Raw genomic sequence first — 20,138 nt, forward strand, 5'->3', positions numbered from 1 at the left:
GTCTACACGTTAATGATACGTTATGATGATTCGCTAGGATATAAGTATCTATACACGTTAATGATACGTTATGATGATTCGCTAGGATATAAGTATCTACACGTTAATGTTACGTTATGATGATTCGCTAGGATATTAGTATCAACACGTTAATGATACGTTATGATGATTCGCTAGGATATAAGTATCTATATACGTTAATGATACGTTATGATGATTTGCTAGGATATCAGTGTTTACACGTTAATGATACGTTATGATGATTCGCTAGGATATAAGTATCTATACACGTTAATGATACGTTATGATTCGCTAGGATATAAGTATCTGCACGTTAATGTTACGTTATGATGATTCGCTAGGATATTAGTATCTACACGTTAATGATACGTTATGATGATTCGCTAGGATATAAGTATCTATACACGTTAATGATACGTTATGATGATTCGCTAGGATATAAGTATCTACACGTTAATGTTACGTTATGATGATTCGCTAGGATATAAGTATCTATACACGTTAATGATACGTTATGATGATTTGCTAAGATATAAGTATCTACACGTTAATGTTACGTTATGATGATTCGCTAGGATATTAGTATCTACACGTTAATAATACGTTATGATGATTCGCTAAGATATAAGTATCTACACGTTAATGTTACGTTATGATGATTTGCTAGGATATTAGTATCTACACGTTAATGATACGTCATGATGATTCGCTAAGATATAAGTATCTATACACGTTAATGTTACGTTATGATGATTCGCTAGGATATTAGTATCTACACGTTAATGATATGTTATGATGATTCGCTAGGATATAAGCATCTATACACGTTAATGATACGTTATGATGATTCGCTAGGATATAAGTATCTACACGTTAATGTTACGTTATGATGATTCGCTAGGATATTAGTATCTACACGTTAATGATACGTTATGATGATTCGCTTAGATATAAGTATCTATACACGTTAATGATACGTCATGATGATTCGTTAGGATATTAGTATCTACACGTTAATGTTACGTTTGAACAATTCACTATGGTAGTAGTATCTACATGCTTATATTACGTAAGAACGAATCGTCAAGGTTTTAGAACGCTACGTTACCACGGTTCGCTGCGGTATTAGTATCAACACGTTAATGTTACAACGGTTCGCTAGGGTATAAATATCGACATGTTAATTAATGTTACGTTACCTGTCAGAAAACTATTATTTTAATACATGCTTTTAAGATTCAAAGATCAGTGAAGTGTTTCAAGGCTTTTTTTCACAAGAGAACTTATGACCAAAATAGAAATCAAAGCAAATTCTCGCAGCATGTATCAAGATATCATTTAGTGTTATCAGTGACTTATAAGTCCAATTGGCCGGGTGTTTGATTTTATGTAAATGTATACTCTTCATTGTAAACGATACATAGGTCAATATAATAAATAACATGTACTAATTGATGCTATATTTATATAACTACTTATTATACTCAGAATAGTAGTGTCTGAGATGGAGTCTAGAATCCCCCCCCCCCCCAAAAAAAAAGAATTTTTTTCTATAAAAAGTAATATGAAAAAATAACAAGTATTTCTTTTAAAGGAATGATTGGCGATATATGTTACCATTAATCAGCTTCATGTTAATGAAATGCGAAAGAATTACATGCAATTTTATAAACATAAAAAATAGGATATAAAGAACCGTTTTGTTGATTTAAGTAGCAAGGAATGAATAACCTTCACTTATAAAAGGCGAAGTGTACTTCTGCATGATAAAAATTCTTACGCATTTAAACAAAAAACGTGATATGAATCACAATGTAACCGTATACGATGGAAAGGAGTCAAAAGCTTCAGCTAATCAGGGTTTATTTACCGATTGTTTAACTATAATTAAAACAAAGACACTTTATTCTTTTGTTGACCAAAGGAGCCATGTGGCTCATAGGCATATAATACATACAATTAACAGGAGAATGGCGGGGGATTCTACATGGTATATATATCAAATGGGGTACAATATTGTTAATATATAATAGATATGAAAACATACGTAAGACAGATAACATCATAAGGAATTAACATATTATTTTTTCTCTCAGCTTCGAAGCTTTCAATAAATATTGGCAAAGTTTCTGAGTAGATTTAAAATTATCATAACTAAACAACTGTATAAATTTGAAAAAGGAAGGTTTCTTATAGTAGTAGGGTTTTATGTGTTTTTCTCGAATATTCGAAAAAGCAGGACATATCAGAACAAAATGAAATGCGTCCTCTATCTCTTGGGAATTACACAAAGTACATTTACGGTCATTTCTAGGTATGTTTTTATTCCTTCCGTTTTCTATGGTGTTCCGATGGGGCCACTTCGACCTTCGCGCTTTCGCCTTTAGGTCGAGGTGCGAGAGTGCGAAGTTGCGAAGGCGAAAGTGCGAAGGTGCGACGGCGAAGGAGCGAAAGTGCGAAGATGCGACGGCGAAGCGCGAAGATGCGAAGGCGAAAGTGCGAAGTTGCGAAGGCGAAGAAGCGATACTACTATCGCACCTTCGCCATCGCAACTTCGCACTCTCGCCTTCGCATCTTCGCACTTTCGCCTTCGCCTTTTTATAATTGCGGAGCTCTCTATCGTTTAAAGACAATTTTAGCTGTATAAAAGGACATCTGAAGCAGACAATGAACTTTTTAGAATTTATTTTCAACAGCCTGCGCAGATCCATAACTGTTTCGGGAGTGGGGGGGGGGGGGATGGCTAATTATATTTGTCGGGGGTGGGGGAGGGTTCCGAGGCATATTTTGGAAATTTTATTATATATTATTAATAAAATTAAATTTTCAGGGGATATGAGATCCGGACCCTCTCTCCCCCTTTACTGCATGTGTGAAGTTTTGATATTGAATTTTCCGGGGGGGGGGGGGGGGGGCGGACCCCCTCTCCCCTTCTCCCCCTCTAGATCCATACATCAGCAAGGAGTGTCGCATAATGAAATTAGAATGTTACTGTGTTTGATCCACGGTAAACAGACAGCTGGTAAGTGACATGATTCTGAAGGTGCATATGTACGAGTAAACAGGAGTCTGGAAGTGCATATGTATACATTATGGCGGACATTACATTTTGGTGAAATTTCTAGAGTTTATCCTTTTTACTAAAAGAATAAGAGAAAATGTCTCAATAATTTCCGAACAACCCTCGTATACATTATGGCGGACATTACATTTTATATGGAGTATATAGTGATTAGACATAGCCAGCACTGGTAAACATATATGTCACATATACACATTAAAATATTTATAAACATTCATAGTAAGCACAATTGCCTAGCGCATGCGTACCAATGATATCATGGATTAATCGGAAAACCTTGGCGAGTACGGTGTCTACATCAAATTCTATGTATTCGACCGAGACTTTCTGAATGCTATCAAAAAAGGCGAAGGCGAAAGTGCGAAGTTGCGACGGCGAGAGTGCGAAGTTGCGAAGGCGAAGGAGCGATAGTAGTATCGCTCCTTCGCCTTCGCACTTTCGCCATCGCATCTTCGCGCTTCGCCGTCGCATCTTCGCACTTTCGCTCCTTCGCCGTCGCACTCTCGCACTTTCGCCTTCGCAACTTCGCACTCTCGCATCTTCGACCTAAAGGCGAAAGTGCGAAGGTCGAAGTGGCCCCATCGGAACACCATAGTTTTCAACGTTTAAGGAATGCACTGATATTCTATATTTACATAACAGAGACTTTTCTTTATGTGACAACCGTTTCAAAAGATATTTCTGTAAACAAAAATGTGAGGCTATTTCCTTGTACACTATACATTTTGAAGAATTTTCAAAAACACTATAACAATTCTGTATGAACGCGTCCGTTATGCGCTGTTCAACTAGTAGAACAAATTGTTTAACGCGTACGTTGTTTTGGTTATATGTTATTTCCTTTTCACAGAACTCACTGAAAGTGTCTAGTATTGCGCTGTAAAAATTTGTCGCTGAGATGTTGATACCTTCAGGAGATTCGTCTATATCTTCAACAGAAGCGATTATATTTGGTAAACTATGGTTTAGACGTTTTTTTATTTCGTCAATAGCATCCGGGTTCCATAATACTTTTGTAGTTTTTACCACAGGGGTTTGAAGTATATTATGCCGTTTATTATTTTTTTTCTTTCGTTTTTACTGTAAGGTAAATGGGCGCATGGTCGGAGTATAAATTAAAGTCACCAACACGAAAGTTACAAGTTTTACTTCGTAAGAAAGCATTTTCAGTTAGTACATAATCTATAAAACTGGTACCTCTCGAGTTACAGAAGGTCACTTTTCCTGTTTTATCATCACTAGACCGACCATTCAAGATTCTCAACTGCGTTGACTTACATAAAGAGATTAGGGCACGTCCATGGGAGTTGATAGTATTTTTATCTTCTGTTCTGCGTTTTGTAATTTCTTCATCCGGGATATAACTTAGGACACTTAGTATATGACTTTGTAAAGTTTTATCAATAATATCAGATTCAATAAAATCTGTCGCAATTCCACACCTGCTATTCCAGTCACCCATAACAAGTACATTTCCGCGAGAGATATATTTCGCAACACTGTTGCAACACTAAATATCAAGTACTGTTTTTAAAACACAAACTGATTTTAACAGTTTTAAGATATGTACAGAGTGAATGTTTTAAGATAACTTCCACAGTAAGCTGACTTTTGGGAAGTAATAACTCGATCGATTTTTTTTTCACAGAAAATCATAGAAAGTATATGTAACGACTGTTTTTTAAAATAAAAAGAAAAGATGAAAAATGAAGAATAGTTCATGTTTTCCTTTCGTTTGTAAGAAGTTAATTACATAGGACAAAGAAAAAAACGTTAAAATGACGTTGCGATGAGATTGTGGTTGCGCCGGGTCATTGTATGTAGGCAAGTTTGTTTGTTAGTTTACCAGGAATGAACAAATGATGTCATTAACTTCGTTAAATTTAAAGATTGTTAAAGGCATCCTGATTTATTTTCAAGTGAAATTTCAATGATTTTTTTTCTCGAGTAAGAGTAAATGTCTCAATAATTTCCGAACAACCTTCGTAAATGTTTTCATTTGAAATAAAACGCATTGGAATGCTTTTTTAGATTTACATGAAGCTGTTTCAGCATAGAAAACAAAGAAGTGCGAGGCGCAATGCGTGCACAAATAGTATAATTTGTCGGATGTCTCATAGGGACACAGTCGTGATCGGAAGAAGCCAATCACAGAAAGAAAAGAAAACATACCCCCCCCCCCCTCCCCCCAGAGAGCACAAACACCAACAAGTACATTAGGTATATTTTTTGGAGCCGAATCATTATTATATTTATTGCATAATAAAAATAATTGTTTAACAATAAAAAAAAAAGATGCTGTCTTGAAACAAATGCAAGGTTTATTCTAGAAGAACGCATACACATAATTGTTTGAAAAATTACAGCAAACGGCTCAATATTCTTATGTAATTATTGCACAACTATCAAACAAGCACTAAAATCAAAACAGTCCAATTAATTTTAACAATTATCTTTATAAGTTAATGATGATGACCGGCGACACGGAACAGAAGAAAACAAATGAAAATACATTATATAAGCGTGAATCGGTGACGCCTCGTTAAATGATCAGGCATTGGATTAAGATTAGCCTGATTATTTCAATCTTGTTTAGTCAGCGTACAATACATGACGTATGTGTTAAATCTTCATCTACAAAATGTTGTTTCTTAATAAAATCACTGACGTCTTTAATAGTTAGAAACGAAATTAATGTTTTCACTACTGACAAACAATTCTGTAGAGAAGGCGATTACATGCGTAGATAATTAAAGTTATCATAATTATGCAGCGGTCTGCATATTGCGTCAATTTCAATTTTCAATTTATTATCATTGAGTTTTACAACTCATCGTCTTTTCTACATGCAGTTACACTGGCTGATGAACAGCATAATTATGAATTTCTTCACGTACAATTATAAAATTCAATTTGAGTTGCACTAAAAAATATTTTAAAAAATATTTGTATACCGAACAAATATTTTCACAGGTCACACTCGACGAATTTCCTGTCACATAGGAACACATTTTTCAAGATGTGCCCCTTTTACCCGTGATAGATTTAATGATAACAATATAAAAAATACATACCATTTTTATAGATTCTTTATGTACATCTTTTAAAAAACAGGTGAAGTTTTACACATGCAATGTTCAGAGAGAGGCCCAGAATCTAATTCAGAGTTTGGAGGGGTGAACATGACTAGTGATCTACGGAATAAATCGTTATACATTTGTTTTATATATAATATATACCCTATATCTACTTACAACGCCATTTTACATTAAACAGGTTACTTTGACTAAACCGAAACAATCATTGATCATACAATAGTAGTATAAGGCGTCTATATAGGGGGGTCAAATGAGTGCACTTTACATCCGTCTATATAGGGGGGTCAAAGGTCAAATGGAAAAATGACGTCATAAAGGTTAAAAATAGTTTTATTGAGGATAAACAACAACAAACAACAAACAACAAACAGTAAAAGTCGAACAAACAATGAGGTCTCTAAGGATAGTTCTTTTTTAACAACAAGAATATGTTTCATCGTCTTCATCAACATGCATGTCCTCTTCATTCTTTTTTCCTTTTTTCTTCGAATGCTCCTTTCTGGGTTTTTTTTCTTTCTTATTCTTCTTGTTAGGTTGCTTGTAGGGGGCAATGTTTTCCTTATCGGATTCGTCCTCCATGTACTCGTCTAACAATGCTGCGGCTTCTTGGCCATGCTTTTTACCTGTATCTTTGTTTTTGTATTTATTTTTGTAATATTCCTCTCTATCTGGACAGTCTTTCATCCAGTGGTCTTCTTGTTTACAAATAAAACAGCCTGTGGTTTTGGCAGATTCTTTCTTTTTCTCTTCTTTTTGGTCGTTTTCAGGGCAGTTGGGAGAGAAATGTCCTGGTTTTCCACAGGTGTAACAGGTAAGAATCTTTTTATTTTTTTTTTCTTGAATGGAATTGTCCCTGTACTGATCTTTATTGGGGCAGTTGGGAGAGAAATGTCCTTTTTCTCCGCAGGTAAAGCAGCTGTATTCTTTTTTTTTTTCCGTTTCCTTGCTCTTTTTTAGGGGCCAGTTCATCCCTGACTTCGTTGATTTTGTTTATGATGATACTGGTATGTCTGCTTATTTCATCGCTTAAGACGTTCAGGGTATTTATGATTCCATCCTGACTGGTTGACAATATGCTAAAGTCTTCTTTACTCATGGGTTGATTGTTGTATGATGCCATTTCTAAGGCCGTTGCATCTTGAGCTTCTGTCAATAGTGGATTGTAATATCCTGCTCCCTTAGACATTGGGTCTTGACTCTCTAGGAAATTATTCATTGTGATAGTGTTGAGTAGAAATTCTTTCTTTTTATGTTCTTTTTACCGTGACTTATTGGAAATTCCAATGACGTTATGGGTTTTTCCCACTAGAGCTCTGGGTTTTTCCAATGACGTCATTGGGTTTTCCAAAAAAAGCACGATGTAATATTAGGGTATATAATACCTGTTTATGGTGATTTTAAAATCATTTTTTGAAATAAAAAATGGGCGATATTTTGACTTACTCATTTGATGCATATTTACTAGTCACGGCATGGAACAGTGGACTAGACGAAGAGAAGGAGAGACGAATCTTACAGGTGACCTCTCTAGGACGGGAGGCAATCGACAGTATGGAGTTGTTTCAAGGGCTGATGGTTTTTTTAGCCGAAAGACCCACAGCAGGAAGAATAGTCAACCTTTATTGGATTTCCGAGGGATGCAAACTTCACCTGTTGGAGAAGTTGACAGGGATATCGTACGGAGATTATCAAAACTGGAGCTTTTTAAGAAAAATGTTCACCCGTCAAGGAAGACAATGCATGCAGGTGATAAAGCAGATCGACCACATAAAGATCACAGCCATGGAATATGCCTATATGAAACTAAAAGCACTGAATTATCAGGGCACAAGCGTGTGAAGTTTGACATGAATTTGACTGTGCATGAAATACCTTATGAAGACCGCGTAAGTGAATGGATGACCGTGAGCCTTGACCGTCATCGATTTGAAAGACGAATTCAACAGACTGGTTTAATTATTGAACCTGTATTGAAACGACGTTTAAATTTGAAATAATTGTTTTTTGTTTATTTGAAAATAAAAAAATGTTAACTAATGTAAAATTATCAATTTTTATGTCTTACTGTTTTTGTGACCTGATTTTAAAACTTTTGTATTTTGGTAAATATGAGCTGTAGATGTGCGGGAATAGTTTCATTCGATAGAATACAATCTCTACTTTTTAAAAATATCTTATTTGTAAAAATATTCCTTTTGGAATGATTAGAAATAATTTTTGACAGTGGTGTGAAACTCAGAATCGGGTTCGTTTCGACCTTTGTTTTCCTTATAAATAAATAATCTGATGTACCATCGCCATAAGATAAGTAGTAAATGATAGAATAAAAGTGGACAAATCAATCTCAATGAATCTTTTTTAAATATAATTAATCGTTTTTTAAATAAAGAAAGAAATATCAACTGGTAAAAGCACAAATTTAGCCATTTTACGCTCCGCCATGATATTTCTATCGAGGCGACATCCGGGTATTTAGGGTGCTTTCTTTTACGTCCGCTCTATTAGCATAAATAGTAGCGCGTTCTCAGTCGACTCTTCACTTGTCGGATAGATCTCCTATGATCGCAAGTAGACAAGTTTTTTTCTCAGTATGGAGAATCGCAGCAACTTAGAGAATTGGATCTACCAATGGGATGAAGACCAGCAGAGATTTGTTAGAGGCCAGCGGAGGGATCCTCATCCAACAGAGGGGCCACAGCAGCAGTCTGCCGCTACCCAGACGATGACGGAGATTGAGGGGGTGCCTCAGCACCAGACGTCCACCACCCAGACCGTGAGTTTTGCGGGGACCAATTTCCGTTTGAGGCCCACCGTGCTCTTCCCTAGACGCCCCATTGGAGTGACGAGGCCTACCAGCGCTCCCGCTAGACCCCCAGCTCCCGCGGTCACATCGCCGGTGACGGTGAGACCCAATACTAGCCTGGGTCAGATGTACTACGCAGATGGGAGTGTGTCTGCTCCTGAGAGCTCAACTGGTCAGAGGATCAACCGGAGCCAGAAGAGGACCAGGGACGGTGGAGAGGACGACGAGGCAGAGGAGTCCCCCCGCAGCCGAGCCAGGTGGGTGTCACCATCCCGACCCTCCAGGCCGCCATTGCCAGATGCACCCGACAGCCCGGATCCCTCCCCGCCGGCCAGTCCGAGGAACTCCCCCACCCCCATCGTCATTCCTGATACGCCACCACCATCGCCACCACCATCGCCGCCACTTGGGAACATCCGGAGACGACTTGGTGCCAGACCCGCTCCGGACCGCCCCGCCCCTCCGGTGCCCACCAGACCCGCTCCAGAGAGACCCCCGCCTGTGAGACCCGCACCCGATCGGCCAGCGCCTCCCCCTCCCAGCAGACCAAGATCGCCCCAGGTGCCACCTCCCCCCTCGCCCATGACGATAACCCTGATAAACGGCGAGAATCAGAGGACCTTTAGGGCAGAAAGGAATGCTGATGACACGGAGGTGCGTTGGACGAGGGTGAGGGATCCCTCCACAGTTCCCGTGCCCGAAAACCACACCACTATCATCAGAAATGGAGGGGCCAGCGGCAGCAGCAGCAACAGGAACAGTACCAGCAGCAGAGTGTTCTTGAACCCTAGCGTAGCGGCCAATCATAGTGAGACCGTTCGCCTGCTGGACAGGCTGGAGAGGAGCATAAGAAGAGTGGTGACCAGGCAGCACCAGAACCATCACCCCCTCCAGAACCAACCCCCCTTCGAGTATGCTCACACCAGAAGGCCAGACAACCCCAGGGAGCACTACACTATTGTACCTTCCTGGGCCGTAAAAGCGGAGGACAAGAGGGGACCGTGCAACATCTGCTTGGAGGAGAACACTCACTTGCAGATAAAATGTATCAGGTGCAACAACCAGTGTGTCTGTTGCAAGTGTGTGATTGGTGTGTATAGACACATCAACCCCTGTCCAATGTGCCGTCATCGAGGGGAGCGTTAGAGAGGAGGTGGGAAAGAAAAAAGACCCAACGGCCCTTTTAAGGGCCACCCATATTTTACGAAAAGATGCTTTCAATTACATGCAGTAGAAAAAATAAAAATGACTAACACCAGCATTTACATAAAAATGAAACGTTTTTTATTTTCATGTCATAATTCGTCATGTATTCCTACGAGTCACTGTCCCCTTTTCAATTGAAACATGAATTTACCATGGTGGTAGCTGGTCCTTCTAAATCGGGGAAAACAGAATTTGTTAAAAAGTTAATAGAAAATACCCAATGGATAAGTCCTCCCCCTGAAAAAATAGTATGGTGTTACCGTGAATGGCAACCTGCCTACGAATCTTTGCAAGATCGGGTCAAGTTTATTCAGAATATTCCTGAAGACGATGAAAAATTAGTTGCCGATACTACCAGCCGTCACCTGTTAGTATTTGACGATATGATGGGAGGGAAAGCAATTGAGTCTATTGTAGATTGGTTTACTCGCAAAGCTCACCATCGGAATACGAGTGTGATTTACATCACTCAGAATGTTTTTGATAGAGCTAATCAACATCGCACTATTAGTTTAAATGCTCATTATTTAGTTTTGTTTAAAAATCCTAGAGATAAATCTCAAATTGTAGTGTTGAGTCGGCAATTAGGGATGCCTCATTTATTGTCTGCTTATTCAGATGCTACTAGCATTCCTCATGGTTATCTACTTGTAGATCTCAGTCCACAAACTCCAGATGAACTGAGGTTAAGGAGTCAAATGTTTGATACCCTGAGTGTCTATATGCCTCGAGAATATAAATAATGAATACACTAAGAGTTACCTTCATTTGAGTTAAAATCATCATGGCAGGACAAAACAAAATTTTGAGACTGTTGAAACTGTTATATGGAGAGAAAAATCCAGAGAAAAGGCAGGAAATCATCGAATTAAGTCGTAAAACCTTAATGAAATGGTTTCTGATCGGGGCTAACAATTTACTGAAAGGATCCATTCCTGTCGATAAGCAGACTCAACGGTTTATTGAAAAACACCGGGAGGATTTGAAAGTGATTGCTGACAAAAAAGCCAACGAAGATAACAGATTGAAGGCCGTATTGAAAAGAGGCGGAGCTGGTTTTTTAGGAGGGGTCATCATTCGTAATTTATTGAAATGGAATATGAAGAAAGAAAAAATCGCAAAGCCTAGAAAGAGTAAATCCAAGAAAGCCATCACAAAGAAGTTAAGCAAGAAAGATTTCGTGAAGACCCCTTCCCTTAGAAAAGATTTGCCTGATTGGGTTCAGGAGCAAGTAGACTTGTATCGTCAAGATCGAAATCAGAAAAATCAAGGAGATTTAGATGCCACTCTTCCTTATGCTGAGGAAGATGCCCCAACCTTTCCCATTCTCAGCGCTAAGGCTATCCAGAAGATGGATAGAGCCATGCAGGGTCCCATAGGAGCCGCCCGAACTTCAGATAATGTCATGACTTCTACTCCCATCAAAGCCACTCATCCTCCCCCTTTGTTTGATGACGTTATTGAGATTGATGATTCCCCTATTCAGTCACCCTCTACCCCCAGACTACCGTTGAAGTTAAAGAAAAAGTCTAAAAAGTCTCCCATGGATTCACCAAATCTGAAATATTTCTGTCCTCATGATGGAGTTGGCTTTAGACTAAAAGAGAATTACGACCGTCACATGGCTACGGCTCATAACCCAGCTTGGATTGAAAGTCAATCCAAAAGTCTTACTAAAAGAAAAATAGTTCCTGTACCTGACATTTCCAACTTTACTTTAGGTTTCAAGAAACCTAAGTTAAATTATTATTGCCCCGACTGTCACATGGCTTTTAGACTTAAACGTGAATTCGAAAAACATACACGAAGATATCACCCCGTAGCTGTACCGTGGGTCCAAAATAAGTGATAGAGTGAGGTTTTTTTTTATGGTCCTATAAAAGACAATCATCGATGGATTTTTTATCAGTTTTTGAGGATGGCTTCTGATATAAAGAATAGAAAGGAGATGAAAGGAAAGAAGGGGGTGAAAAAGGAGAAAAAGGAGAGAAAAAAGAATAATTCTTGTGAATGTAGACTGAAGCCCCACATGCCCGTATTAAAGCTGTTACTCTCTCCTGAAACTACTCCCGTATTGAAAAATCAAGTATTGAAACACTGCAGTAACAATTGTATTCACACCATTTGTGAAATTGTGTACAATCTATTAAAAGGAAACATTCCTCTATCCCCCTCTCAGAAGCAACAACTAGCTCCTAAGAAACACATCTTGAGAAAGCTAGTGAAGCCTCAGTCTACTAAGAAAAGAAGAGCTGCATTAGTGAAACAAAAGGGAGGATCTCTTCTTAAAATAGTATTGAATCAGCTCTTAGGAAAATGAGTCGTAAAATGGTGTTAGTTCCCGAGACAATGTTAATAGAATTGAAAGGTAAACTACCTAAGTCTCCTGAATTTCAATCGACCCTGGGATTAGGATATGACTTAGATAAAATTCAGACTCGAGAAGATTTAAGTCCAGAGGAAAAAGCTGCTCTTTATGCTCATCAATTATTCCGCTACAGAAAATTTCTGGAGCAAGCTCGTAATGAAGGTAAAACAATTTCTCCCCCTCCTATTGAACAAACTGCCGAATCAGAAACAGTACCAGATGCAAGTGAAACCTCTGAAGTAGAAGAAAATGTCGTAAAAAGTGTGAGTAACCGAATGCAAAAGAAAGCAGGTCTTCTCCTAGATCATCTTAAGAAATCTAAAGTCATAAAATGGAATAAGGATGGAGAAATCAGTTACCGTGGAAAACCCATTCCTGAGTCTAACATTGTGGATCTAGTCTCTAATACTTTAAAAACTAAATCTCGTAAAGGCTTCCCCACACCTGCTGGAACAAACGAATTTGCCCAAGCCTTAAAAGAAACCAATGTTCCCAAAGATTATGTGCAGAATCCAAACATTATAAAAGCTATGGAAAAGCCAGGAAAAATCAGTACTCCCAGACCGATGTTGACTGAATATGATGATGACGACGATACCGGGTTTCAGGATGCCTCAAGTTTTAGCACACCTCAAGGTTCTTCTTTTGCTTTAACTCCAAAGACAACCAAAAGGGCTAAAAACGCTATTCTAGACTGGTCTATATTAAAGAGATGAAGAAAAAGGTGTTACCAGAGATTTTAGCAGAAATTTATTACAATCCTAAAACTGGATATGGAGGGGTCCAGTCTTTATATCGTCAATTACGTGCAAAGGGACATTCCGTTTCACTATCTCAAATTAGAAATTGGCTGAAGGAACAAGACACTTATACTCTGCATAAACCCATTCAAAGGAAATTTAAACGAGAAGGAACCAGAGTGACCGATATAGACGAGCAATGGCAATTAGATTTGGCAGATGTGTCCCCATTGAAAAAAGAGAATGATGGAAATACCTTTTTATTGTGTGCTATCGATGTTCTTTCTAAATATGCCTGGGTGGTGCCCTTAAAACAGAAAACAGGGAAGGAAATGATTAGAGGTCTGAAAGAGATTATCAAACTGGATGGTCGGCAACCCGTTCGGATTCAGTCCGACCAGGGAAAGGAATTTACAAATAAAGAATTTTTAGGGGCGTTCAAGCACATTCATTTCTTTACTACTCGAAATGCAGAAACTAAAGCTAGCATTGTGGAACGATTTCAACGTACTTTAAAAGCAAGAATGTGGAGATATTTCACTAAAAATAAAACCAGACGTTACGTGGACATTTTACCCGATTTAGTCTACGCCTACAATCACAGCTATCATCGCAGTATCAAACGAACCCCTGCAGAAGTGAATCCTTCTAATGTTTTAGAAGTGTGGAAGACTCTTTATCAAAAAAAGACGAATCTCATCAGTCCTAAATTTAAGGAAGGGGATAGAGTGAGGATTAGTAAAGCAAAACGTACTTTTGAAAAAGGCTATTTACCTAACTGGACAAGGGAGTTATTTACCATATCCCACTTAGTAAAAGGCTCTTCACCTTACCGATATAAAGTCGAGGATTATAACGGAGAAGAATTAGAAGGAACTTTTTACGAGTCTGAATTACAAAAAGTGATTAAAAGAGATGACGTCTATGAAGTGGAAGAAATTTTGGGATATAAAAAAAGACGTGTGGGGAAAAAGATCATTCAGGAGGTGAAAGTTTCCTGGAAAGGTTACCCTTCTACTTTCGATTCATGGATTCCCCGCTCGGATCTCATCATTCCTCCCACAAAATAGAACATTGGAATCTATGTGGGGAACGATTACCTAGAGCAGAAATTATTTTTTTTGCTCAATTACTCGTTTCTATTACTTTAATTATTGCTTCTATTGTCATGTTGTCTATTCACGATAATAATCGTGATTTTTGGATGGTCATTCTCAGCTCAATTGTGGGTTATATCATGCCTAGTCCCAGTCTTCCAAAATCCAAATCAGAGGGTGGATAAATCAAAATTTTCCAAGTACACTGGGAAAACCCATGACGTCATAGGGATTTTCCAAAAAGGGGGGATTTTTTGGGGGGATTTTTTTCTGGAAATTACCAGTGACGTCATATTCTTTATAAAAAAGGAGATCATCAGGGGATGGACATTCAATTCTGACAATGGTAGAAAGCTGTGAATATCGTTGGAAGCTCGTAGATCCAAACTGCGATAAAAATCCAGGCCCTCCTTCACCAAAGGGGAATTGGATGACTTCTAGAAAAGCATGTCTTAAACACTTCATGTACAAATATGAAAAAGACTTCAAATATGAAAAGGGAGATAACCCACCAACACCTTACCTCTACAAGAGAATCGAGGTACCAAAACGGTTTCTGATTTTGGGAAAATGCGGTTATGACGAATATAAATATAAAGTCAAAGCCTGTTTCTACCGGGATGAACATTTGTGGACCATGCATGAATCGAAATGGGGGAAAAGTCTGAGGAAGACCTTGACGAATTTTAGAGATTTTGAAAGGAAAGGATACGACTATGTGGACTGCTGTTGCCCCATCGAATATCTCTACATGAGGAAGCGCATCGACATGAAAAAATTACCTCCTTTTGAGCTTAATGATTTCCTTGAAGGATTGAACCGAGATCATGACACATGGGAAATTGAAGAGGAGATGGAAAGACCGAGCAACTCTAAGAAACCCATTATACGCACCGAGGTAGACGATGAATATCTTGAAGAGAGACACAAGGAAATCGAAGCAATCCTGAAAGCAAACAATCCAAGCTCACTCCAAAAGGAAATTGAAGATGAGGAAAAAATGCCACTGTTGAATTGATTACCTTTGTTGAATCGTAAAAAACATTTGACTTTTTTTCATTGAACTTGATGTATATTGCACCTGTTTTTATTGTTCATTTTTTTGTTTCAAAAATAAAAATTGTTCACTTTATAAAAGCTCATGTCTTTTTTCGAAAGATTCATTTAAAGTCACGATGGCGCGGAGTGAAGGTTTTTACATGACTTTACCTAGTGATGGCTCAATCCAGTTTTTTCCTGACAATAAGTTGTCCGATTATAAAACCCTATTACCCAATCAGATGCACTTAGACGATGGAGAATGGGAAGTGGCTTTGACTGAAATGATGTATGATCATTCAGTTCGAAATCTTTCTCCAGAGGAAGCCTATTTTGATGTATTATTTCCAGGAACACAAGTTCTCTTTCTAGGTAATCCTGACCCTTTTAACAGTGGACGTTTCACTCTAGAAAAATTATACAACGTTACGATGGATCAGATCTTACCTTTGGTGGGGTGGAGAGATTCATACTATCAGGACAATTATAAAAAAGAGGCACTAGACGATAAACTTATGCCTGATAATAAAGCAACCATGAAAATTGTCAGAATTAAATTTAGACCAGGAGCCTATCCCAGCGGTAAGGCTCTGGTCAAAGAGGTCAACCTTGGACTCAAGGGCGCTTTTTCAAAAATATGGCAAAAAACTTTTGAAGAAGCAGTATGGAAAGGAACTGAACCAGCTGATAAAACATTACCTGAAGAGGATTTTGGCATTCAATTGGCTTATGATAAGATATATGATCGAATTCTTTATCAAGTAAATGGAAAGAACTTCCGTCAAGTTAATCTTATGTGTGTTCGTTTTCCCCTTTCCTTAGCGTACAAAATGGGGTTTAATGAGAAAGCTCTTTTCGTTAAAGAAAATGCAGAGGTGGCAAAATTTCTGACAGCGGATCTACTTTACGGTAAAGCGAAGCAACAAAGAGATGAACTTTTAGGATTAGGACATAGTCGATGGCTCAATATCAACTACCTCGCTCCCAATAACATTGATTTGTTCGAGAACCTGAAACGGATGTACGTGTATTGTGACATCGTAGAACCTCAAATAGTTGGTTCTAATGCCTTACAGTTGCTGAGAGTGATACCAGTATCGACCAACGACTCAGAATATAATGAGGATAAGCAAGCCAAATGGGAACCTGTGAGAGCCGAATATTTGAAAATGAGCAAAAAGCATTTTGACACGATTGGGATCCATATCAGAAATAATTTAGGAGAGTTGTATCCATTTTTAAGGGGAAAAACAGTGGCAAAACTTCATTTCCGAAAAGCCTACTGAAATGGAAATCTGGGTCATTATTTGTCTGAGTGTACTAGGAGCCGTTCTGATTTTCTCTTGGTGTATGGAATGTTTCAAGAAAATTTAAAAAAAAGCTATAAATACCCTAAAAGTTACATTCTTTTTATCATTATTGACAATCATGCCCTACGCTCACATTAGACGACGGCGACGACGACGCAGGGGACAGAAAGGAGGAGCAATTCCTTTGCTTCCCTTAGCAGCAGCAGCTCTCGGACCCATTGTAGGTGGGATAGCCTCTCAGTTGGGAAAGAAAATTAGAGCAAGAAGGACTAGGAGATATAGAAGCAGACCTTAAAAAAACATATAAATAGTAGTTTTTTAACATTATCAAACAATCATGGTCTACCCTTACAACGGACGACGACGTCGACGCCCTAAGAGTCAGAGAGGAGGAATTTTTCCTTTAATTCATTTGCTTGGTCCCTTAATAGCAGGAAGACGTCAATTTGGAAGAGGAATGAGAATTAGAGGAAGAAGGACTAGAAGATATAGAAACAGACCTTAAAAACATATAAATAGTAGTTTTTTAACATTATCAAACAATCATGGCCTACCCTTACATCGGACGACGACGACGACGCCCTAAGAGTCAGAGAGGAGGTTTTTTTCCTTTTCCTCGTTTGTTTCCTAATTTTGGAACTACTAAATATGGAACTAGACAATTTGGAAGAGGAAGGAGAATTAGAGAAAGAAGAACTAGGAGATATAGAAGCAGACCTTAAAACATATAAAAACAAGATTCACTAAAACTTTTTGTCAGTTAGTCATGGCTTATCATCAGGGATTATTAAGACAAAGGGGATTCGGGGGTGGTTACCATCAGGGAGTATTACGCCAAAAAGGATTTGGGATACCTGTCGGAGCCCTCCTGAAAATAGGAGCTCCCCTAGTTAGCAGTGTTTTGGCTCCCGTTATTGGAGATTTAGTGGGAGGATTAATCAAAAAACAAAGAGGAAGGGGATTCGTTAGAGATGCTTTAAAATCTGCTACGCTCAATAGAGCTTTGAGAACTGGAGCTAAACATGGTATTTACATCACCGGTAATGCCGCTATAGATGCTCTCGACAATAAAGGAAGTTTTGTGCGAGGCTTGAGAAGACACGGTACCAGGACCCTAGGAAATGTAGGAGGTCATGTGTTGGAACAACAATTGAGAGGACGGTTGCCTATTTTGAATGCTCCCATTATTAATCCTTTAATCACTAAAAGACTGATGCCTGTAATTAAAGGAAAAGTAGGTGGACTTATTGAAACTAACTTGAATAAAATTTTGGGAGCACAAAGAGGAAGAGGAAGGAAAAGAAGGAAAAAACAAAGAGGAAGAGGGGTGGCCGCTGACTTAATTAAAATGGGGGCTAGACAAGTCGTTGGTCCATTATTGAGAAGGGGGGGACGAGTTTTACTTAGAAGAGGAATTAAACAAGGACTTAAAAGAGGAGCTGAAGAATTAGTCAAAGAAGGAACAAGGCAGGCCATTCACAGTGCCACCAAAGTGGGTATAGATGCACTAAAGGGAAAATCCCTAAAAGAATCTGTAGTGAAGAGAGGTCAGGAAGGATTGCAGAAAACAGGAATGTCCATGGAAGAGAAACTTTTAGGAACCCCAACGGTGGCTAAAAGGACCCCCAAAAGGACCCCCCAAATTTTGGCTAGAGGAGGACCCAAAACAGGGGGTATTAGTGGTAGTAGTAGTAGTAATATTAGAAAAAGAAAAAGAACTATTAAGTTGGGGACAGGTAAAAAGGCAAGGACCATTGACATCTTTGACTGATCCCTATAAAAAGGCAGTCAGTTCTCTCTTTCTTCTCAGTTTGATTTATTAATTCAAAAGCTACACATCAAAACAACATCAAAAATGATGCACCGAGAGTCATGCATGTGTGGGATGGAGAATTTGGAATTGTTTCAAGTTCCCCCCACCAATATAGCCCTAGAAGAATCCAAATGGATGGAATACTATCCCATCTCCAGTACTCTCCAATCGGAAACAGCACCCATTGAATTCGACATTCAAGGACAAGGAGATGAATACATTGATCTCTCTCAGACTTATGTTCAGATTGTCTGCAAATTCACTAAAGATGATGGCACTGCCTTGACAGGAGCTAACACTAGTGTCACTCCGGTCAATAACATTATACACTCCTTATTCTCGGAAATCGATGTCACTCTGAATGGTAAAATCATCACTCCAGGAACGGATACTTATCCTTACAAAGCTTACCTGGAGAAATTACTCTCCTATCGACCCAAAACTTTAGAAACTCAAATGAAAGCATGTAGTTTGTGGGAAAAAGACACAGCAGGTCATATGGATGATGCCTTAACCACTGCACCCACCCAGACCAAAACTCAATTTAATGTGGTAGATGACAAAGTAACAGTAAATGCCGCTCAGCTGGGGTTTCCCCTACCCGCCGGTGGCGAGAATGAAGGTCTAAGAAGACGCCGCGATGCGATCGAAAACAGTAAAAAGATTACTTTAATTGACCGACTTTACGTAGATCTCTTTCAACAGGACAGATTTATTCCCAATGGAGTAGACATTCGATTGAGATTCAATCGAGCCAAACCTGCCTTTCACCTGATGGCTCATGCAGGAAGCACAGGGAAAATCAGCATTCTGAGCATGTTACTGTGGGTGAGAAAAGTCAAACCTACGGCTACGGTACTCAATGCCATCAACGAAAGATTAAATTCCGAAACGGCTAAATTTCCCTTGAGACGAGTGGAGGTCAAAACCTTTACCATTCCACAAGGAACTCAATCCAAAATCACCGATCATCTGTTTCAGGGTCAGATGCCGAAAAGAATCGTTTTGGGATTTGTAGAAAATGCTGCTTTCAATGGCGATCTCACTAAAAATCCCTTCAATTTCAAGAATGCCAATGTCAAAAAGTTAGACGTGAGCATTAACGGGGAAACCATAACTACCAGGCCCTTCGAACCGGATTTCGCTAACGATTTGTATCTCCGATCCTATCTGAGTTTATATCAAGCTTTAGGTAAATTTGGAGAAGATTGGGCTCCTGACATCAGTTTCGAAGAATATAAAGACGGTTACACCCTGTGGTGCGTAGACTTCACCAAAGATCAGGAGGCGCAGCTGGACAAATTTCATCTCATTGAAACGGGGAATTTGAGAATCGAAGTTCAATTTTCACAAAACACGGCAACAACCCTCAATTGTTTGGTGTATGCTGAATTTGATAACTTGTTGGAAATCAACAAACAGAGAGAAGTCAGTGTTGACTATTAAAAAAAACAATGGACACTGATCAATTGAAAAACGTTTTATCCAGAGATTTAGGCTCCTCTTTTGGGGGTGTCTACCCTGTTGATCTAATACCAGATCATTTAATTTCTAACCAAAAA

General features: G+C 38.8%; 1 protein-coding gene and 1 long non-coding RNA gene across 2 annotated transcripts; both read left to right on the forward strand.

The window, feature by feature from the left end:
- Window positions 1-6,424: 6,424 nt before the first annotated feature.
- LOC136274391 (uncharacterized) lies at window positions 6,425-8,200 on the forward strand. The gene is made up of 3 exons (XR_010712706.1): window positions 6,425-7,012; window positions 7,159-7,205; window positions 7,667-8,200. It is a non-coding gene; the product is annotated as an uncharacterized lncRNA (long non-coding RNA).
- Window positions 8,201-18,618: 10,418 nt separating this feature from the next.
- On the forward strand, window positions 18,619-20,022 carry LOC117687456 (uncharacterized protein F54H12.2-like). Its single transcript, XM_034464003.2, has one exon. It carries the CDS (start codon window positions 18,619-18,621, stop codon window positions 20,020-20,022), a length of 1,404 nt encoding a protein of 467 aa, XP_034319894.2.
- Window positions 20,023-20,138: the final 116 nt, after the last annotated feature.

This window comes from Magallana gigas, chromosome 4 (assembly GCF_963853765.1).
Source record: "Magallana gigas chromosome 4, xbMagGiga1.1, whole genome shotgun sequence".
Classification (NCBI taxonomy): Eukaryota; Metazoa; Mollusca; class Bivalvia; order Ostreida; family Ostreidae; genus Magallana; species Magallana gigas.

Excerpts from the sequence above, each read along its gene's own strand:
- LOC117687456 (XM_034464003.2), top strand. The coding sequence starts at position 18,619 with ATGATGCACCGAGAGTCATGCATGTGTGGGATGGAGAATTTGGAATTG.